The sequence below is a fragment of the Alexandromys fortis genome, unplaced genomic scaffold (genome assembly GCF_014885135.2).
Source record: "Alexandromys fortis isolate MF-2015 unplaced genomic scaffold, M_Fortis_MF-2015_v1.1 scaffold_181, whole genome shotgun sequence".
Taxonomy (NCBI): Eukaryota; Metazoa; Chordata; class Mammalia; order Rodentia; family Cricetidae; genus Alexandromys; species Alexandromys fortis.
The window spans coordinates 2,445,841-2,452,493 of record NW_026068069.1 but is presented as its reverse complement, the minus strand read 5'-3'; the positions used below and the strand labels follow the sequence as shown (position 1 = coordinate 2,452,493).

At 43.5% G+C, this 6,653-nt stretch overlaps 1 protein-coding gene across 1 annotated transcript in view; it reads left to right on the top strand.

Annotated features, from left to right (window-relative positions):
- Nucleotides 1–1,812: 1,812 nt before the first annotated feature.
- Nucleotides 1,813–6,653, top strand: part of LOC126487876 (ubiquitin carboxyl-terminal hydrolase CYLD-like) — a 36,963-nt gene continuing 32,122 nt past the window's right edge. Inside the window, exon 1 of the mRNA XM_050120914.1 lies at nt 1,813–1,953. Coding sequence (XP_049976871.1) covers nt 1,813–1,953 — 141 coding nt within the window. The remainder of the gene's footprint in view (nt 1,954–6,653) is intronic.

Here is a 6,653-nt window from a genome sequence, read left to right as displayed (position 1 = left end):
AGACTTAGGGCATTTGGAGAAATCTGTATCTCCTGCTGCTAGATGGGCCCTGTGAAGATTCAGTAGAGGCTGCAAACACGGAAGAGACAAGTGGGGGAAACTCTTGAAGTACAGCTTCATGAATTTATTATGAAATGCCTGAAGTAGAAGATAGAACCTGGCTTGAGAACGGAAAATGTCCTGTGGTTTAAATCACTGAACTGTCCCCCTCCCTCCAGCCATCAGCTGCGTCCTCTGAACTCTTTCTTTCCACAGCCTCCGTGAAGTCATGACTCACGTCTGGAAGGAGACTGCTAGATCAAATAAGAGACGGATCTCTCAGTTCCAGGAAAACAGAACCAAGCTCATCATCAAGTCTCCTAAGTTTTTCTGGAAAAAAAAATCTTCCTGAGGAAGTTTCAGCAAATAGTCGCTTAGATTATGCGGCATAGTCAAGAGGACCAAGATTTGAAGATGGTGTGTGCTCTTCTTTCGAGTGCTTGATTACTGGTGCTGATCCACAAAACAATGGCTTTCAAATAACAAAACAACAACGCATTGTCTTCTGAAATATCAGGTTCTCCCATCCAACTCCTAAGACCAAAACATACTTTGGTCAGGACAAATTAGATTATATCCAGCAGGTTCCAGAACAAGCAAAAAAAATGCCTTACAGACCATCGGTGATAATCAATGGATCATAGACTGTGTTCATGTCATTGCAAGGATCAATGTTTCTTTACTATTTATGTCTACTGTGAAAACAGGGATGGTAGTGTTTCAGAGCCTGGGTAGGTCACGCTGAGTATGTTCTCCACTGAAATTAGAGTCTGACTCATGGTAGCTTAGCTAAGGTTACTAGAAAAAGCCATCGAATGGAGTTTTACGTGCACTGGGTTACATCTGAGGGGGTAAAAGGTGTAGGCTGAGTAAAGGAAGAAGCTGAGTGAAGCATCCAAGCCTTCAACTCGCCCCACAAAGATCTCTAGGTCTGTAATGACCCCTCTGCTCAATCTGAACTTGGCCAACGCAGTAGATAATCTCCATAGTCATTTTGTGATATACCACAAGACCGGCCTCTCATTTGCAGGAAGGGTTCACTGGGGGAGAAGACCTTCCCCTACCAGAGTGGGTGGCATCTTCAGGTACAACCCACATACAAAGATGTCTGGGGAAAAGCAGCATGGCTTGCCTGCCTTCACTTCTTGTTGGAGAATGCAGATATCTTTGGGGCTGCTATTGCTGCTGCTGCTTCGCTTACGTCAGAATCCAGTTTCTTTGGATTCCAGTGGGGACTGAGATTAGCAGTGACTTCAGGATCAGATTAGGTCTATTAAGGCACCCATTTTCATGGATTGAGACTCCCAGTTCTTGGCTTCTTCAGCATGCAGACAGCTGTTGTACTTTTCAGTTCCTATCGGTCGTGAGCCATTCTTTGAAGCAAGTCACACATTCTAGTGGTCTGCTCCTCTGGCGGGCTAGGGCTATCACAAAGAGGACAGAGTTTTGACTGCTGTACCACCCAGTCAGCTATGGTTTCTCCACAGCCAAGGGGGCATGATACACTCGCCTTCACTTTGGCTGAAGGTTCATAGGAAAGGAACACGACTGTGAGCCCCCATCATTCCTCTTACCTGGGGAAATTGTGTCCCTTGTAGATAAAGGGAGACTCCAGCAGTAGTCTACAGATCTACCGAATGATCCCTCTTGAATAAATCCCTTCCCTAAGACAGGCAGCGGGAGTTTGATTGATATCTAATACTATGTAACATATTACACCAGACAACATTTAGTGGTTTAAAGCAGCAACAATTTATCACTTCTCTTGTCTCTATGTGTCAAGAACTTGCAAATAGCTTGCCTTGGAAGTTCTTTGGCACATCCTGTGTAAGTGCTGTTGAATGGGAGCTGATGCTGCTGAGGACTCCCCAGAAACTTTTGCTCTTTCTCTTTGGAGCCTTGGGGCCTTTGCAGGTAATTTTGTGTTTCTTGCTTTGGGCTTCCCCATGGCGCTGTGTTTTAGACTTCTTACCTGGAAGCGTAGAGCGCCACAGCTTGTTGTCTTATGAGATCCTGGAAAACAATGTATGGCATTTTCCAACCTAGGCTCAGATGCCATATAGTGTCATGCTGCCAACATCCTGCTTTCAACCCTGTGTCTGGGGCCACCTCAGTTTCAGAGTAAAGAGACTTCTCATCTTGGGAGAAGTGACAAGTTCCATAAGAATTTGTATAATGGGGCAATTTTGGCAGTGTCGAAGTTAAACATTTAATGATAGCAATAAATCCAATGGAAAGATGTAAAAATAATGGCACAGTGAAAGCCTTTTAATTTTTTTTTTTCATCTTATGCCTGCGCACATGGTTCTCTCCGTTTGCAGATTGGTTCTGCCTAGACACCAGCCCCCACATCTAAACCATCTTTCCATGTGACATCTTCTAGGAACAGGAGGCTGTCACTCCGTGTCCCCCTTCCCTTGTCTATCTGCATCTCTCTGACACTCCTTCACTGCCAGTGCCTTTGTTCAAATCTCTCATCTTTTTCCTGTGGCATCATGGGATGTCATGGTGGAGGAAGACTAGTCACAGACCGATGGGGACTAGGCTTCCCTTCAGTAGCATGTGAAAAATGACATGGCTTCCTTCCACAAGGCTCTACCTCTTAAGAGTCCTGTCACCTCCCCACTGGCACCATGGGCAGAGGACAAAGTCTTCAACACTCAGGCCTTCGGGGGAAGTTCAAAATCTAAACTATAACAGCACTCAATATGTAAGTTCCTTCCAGAATATTCCATCAGAGCTGAGAAACTAATATAGTTATGAAACCTAGCATCTATACTTCAATGGAATATTACAAGAGACTACAGAAAATGTCAGCTAAACAAAGTTATTCTTATGTCACAAAAGCCAGCTGAATAAATTCCAACTTTTGTGTGTTATCTTTCTGTATTCTTATATCCCAGAATACACAGAACTCAGTACCCATCCTCTCTCCCGTTTGCAGCAGAATTAGGAAAAGATGAGAAGAAAATGTATATCTTTCAATACCTCTAACCTCAATTTTGGACCACAGGGGCACCGCTGGCTTCCCTTCTCTTACTTGGCTGAAAAAATGTCAAATTCCCAGAAACATAGGCCCAAAACTCAGCTTCCAAACTGGCATTAACTTTGCTATCAGGCAGATTGTGCTCGCTCTGAACAGGACAGAGCTTAGGATTAGTTTGGTCAAGACTAATAGGTTTCCATCTCTGAAGTGCATTCCATGTCTCCCAGGAGGAAAACAGAGACAACTCCATTGCGTGAAACGTGGGCAACTAAAACCATCCCTTAAGCCTCGGGGCTTTGCTCTTATGTAATGACTAAGACACTTTTTAGAATCCCTGTCATTTTGTTTAATCGCATTCAATACCACTCTCTGGGTCTGAGATAGCCAAACTTTTTTTTTTCTCTTGCCAAGAATGTGGCAGGAAGTATGCAGCCAGCATTTGCTCAGGGGCCAACAAAAAGATTCATTTTAGATTAGGGTGCCGCCAAAACACGGGTTTCAAGAGAGCATCAGAATTGCTTCACTGTGGTATCTTTCCGGTGAGCTTCAGTCTGTTTCTATCAAATGTGCGTCTTACAATTTAAATGATAACAAATGGGGCTCCCGGCTCTTTTATGATGCAGAACACTTTTTAGCAATGCCTGGCAGTATAATCAATGTGTTTTTCACAATTTAAGGAGCAGAGCGCTTGATGGAAACCGGCTGTTCCAGAACGACATTGTATTCTAGGGCTTTCATCCAAAGTGAATGTCTTTGAGGGGAACTTTTAAAGGCAGTGATTAAAAGCTTCAAAGCAATAACATTAAAGTAGCTAAGTGATGAATATCTGTACATTTCAAGCTCTATTCTGAAGTCTAAGGTGTTAAAAGCAAAGAATTGTTCGCTGTTACACAGCTTTTACACCTTTTACTTATAACAGAGTCATTTTCCAATTTGCCATCTTCCTGACAGTGGGGGAATCGCAGGGAAGATGGGCTTGAATCTTTATTTGAGCAGCTTCAGGTGATTCTCACTTCATGGTCCACCTGACTCAACGAGGGAGCTCTGGTTCGAGCTGGTGTGTTATTTTCCTACAGAACTCAAACTCACAATAAAGAATAAGATTTGGGAATCTTTTAAATCTGTGACATTAGAAGCAACACTAATACAAGTTGTGAATGCTCCCTCTAGTACCCTAAAGACTCTAACAGGAGGGGAAATGGGAAGGGGGAAGAAAAGGGGACTAGGAGGAAGGGCAGGATGCTAGCTGGGGTCTGCCAGGGCCTCACATCTCCCTGCTTTCTGCTTTCATTCCTCACACTTGAGGAATGTGGGCGAAAATTCGCTTTGTAGACAGCATTACAGTCTCCAGGCAGATGCCCAGATGTCTTCACACTCTTTTTGCTTGTTCCTATTCTGGTGCCTCTTCCATTCTTCTCAGCGATGCTCTCTAAATGTTAGCATCCTTTTCGTGCCTGCGGTCTGCACCTGTCTCCTCCTCCCAGGAGAGCTTGCTGCTAGCTTCGTCAAGAAAAGAGGCATCCAGTTGCTGCCTATCTCCATGTTTCATCTTTTAGTTTTAAAAAAAATCATCCCCTTTCTTCTGTTTTGGTATTCGAAATGATGATGGATCCCTCCTACCGACTGAAGTCCTCACTCCCACTTTTCTCGATTTGATCACGGAGTTTGGTCCTTGTCCCAGCTCATCCATGCAGTCGGGTCACTCACATCCATGACTTGACATCCTCCTCTTTGCTTCCCCATCCAATTCCCGGAGCCATGTGTGCTCAATGGATAAGAGTCAAACTCTCCCTTTCAGCCGCTAGTCATCTGGTTTCTACTTCTGCCATCTTTTCTAAAATTATATTGGTGGCTGTTCCATTGCCCTAAGCAGCAGACTTCTAAGGACTACATATCCTCTGGGTGTACATAGCACAGTTGATCTCCTCTGTAGAACTTTGTTTTCTCTTTTGTGCGCCCCCCCCCCCCGATTTCCCTTTTTCCCCTCTGTCCACTTCTTCACAGTCTTCTCGGTAGACTGTTCTTTCTCCCTCCATTCCCTGACTCATGACTCTCCTGGGCACCTCATAAGCACACACGAAGTCTATGAATACTTCTAAATAAGTGTGTCCAAATCTCTAGACCCATCTTTTCCTTGAGGTTCAGAAATCATGGCTGATGGCTTGGTAGACATCTCTATATGACTGTCACACTAGTGATTCAAATTCAACACACCAGGAGTAAATTATTCTTGCCTCCCATTTTACCTTGGCCTGTGCTAGCTTCATTTCTAGCTGCCCCGACTCAATCCACTGCATTATTATTTATATGACCACAGTAGCCATTTTCTTTCATTTCTCCTCCCTGTATAACCAGCTGTCACATGCGATCTTTGGGCTGGTTCTCAGGCCTGTCCGCCTTGCTGTCTCTATGGCCCAGATCCTCAACATCCCTCATGGACTGTTGCGCACGCTTCTCATTCACTTTGGCTTTGCAGTTACTGCTCATGGTCACTGGGGTGCTTGCCTGGAGATGCCTGAGTTTGTCGCTCCCTCAGACGTTCCACAATTCTTCACCCTTTAAAAGGCCACTATGTGGTACAAGAGTCACCAGTCCCCACTCCAGACAGACGCAGGTTAAGATCCTCCCTGGTAAGCCACCTCGTGGACTACACAGAATATTAGAAATGGGTTAGAACAATATGTAAGAGCTAGCCTTACATTTCCTCCCAGCCTCCCATTTCCCTCCCCCTCCTCCTACCCTTCTCCCCTCCCCCCACTCCTCTCCCCCTCCCTCTCCAATCCAAAGAGCAGTCAAAATGGCTGGAAAAATGGCTTAGCCGGTAAAGGTGCTTGCTGCCAAGCCTGATGACCTGAATTCAATTCCTGGAGCTTACATGGTGGACAGAGAGAACCAATTCCTGTGTTGTCCTTGTACCTTTACATGTGAACTGTGGTATTTGTGTGTAACAAGAGTGGACAACTTTGCCTTGCTCCTGATTTAGTGGGATAGCTTCAAACTTTTCTCCATTTAGCCTGGTGTTGACAATGGGCATGTCATTTATAGCACTTGAAATTATGTTGTTTTAAGTCATTAGTTAAAGTTGTCTTTAAAAATGAGGCTACAAATTGTAAAATTATTTTTCTACCAGTTTTAAATGCAAGTTGAAACTGGAAAATAATCACTTGTATGTTCTTCCTTTTATACATAGTTAAAATTGTGGTATAAAGCCCACAATTTATAGATATAAGCATCTATAATTCATTATAATTTATAGACATAAACATCAAAATCAGATTGGGCTAAAAATCTTAGAGCAATGTAATATAGTCATATGTCATCATTGCATTGCCCAACTTTTGATGCTACAAATCATTTCCTAACATATGTATGTGTATATATATATATATACTCAAGATTAAATTTAATGCTTGTGATTGTAAGAAATTAAATAGTAGTTATAATTAGTATAGTTAATATTTCCTTGTCTAAGCAAAAAAGGTATATGAAAATGAAATTGAGGGGCTAAAGAGATTGGTCAGCAGTTAAAAGTGTGTACTGCTCTTCCAGAGGACCTGAATTCAGTTCTCTTCACCCATGGTGGGCGGCTCACAACTGCCTATAACTCCAGCTGCAGAGGATCTAACCG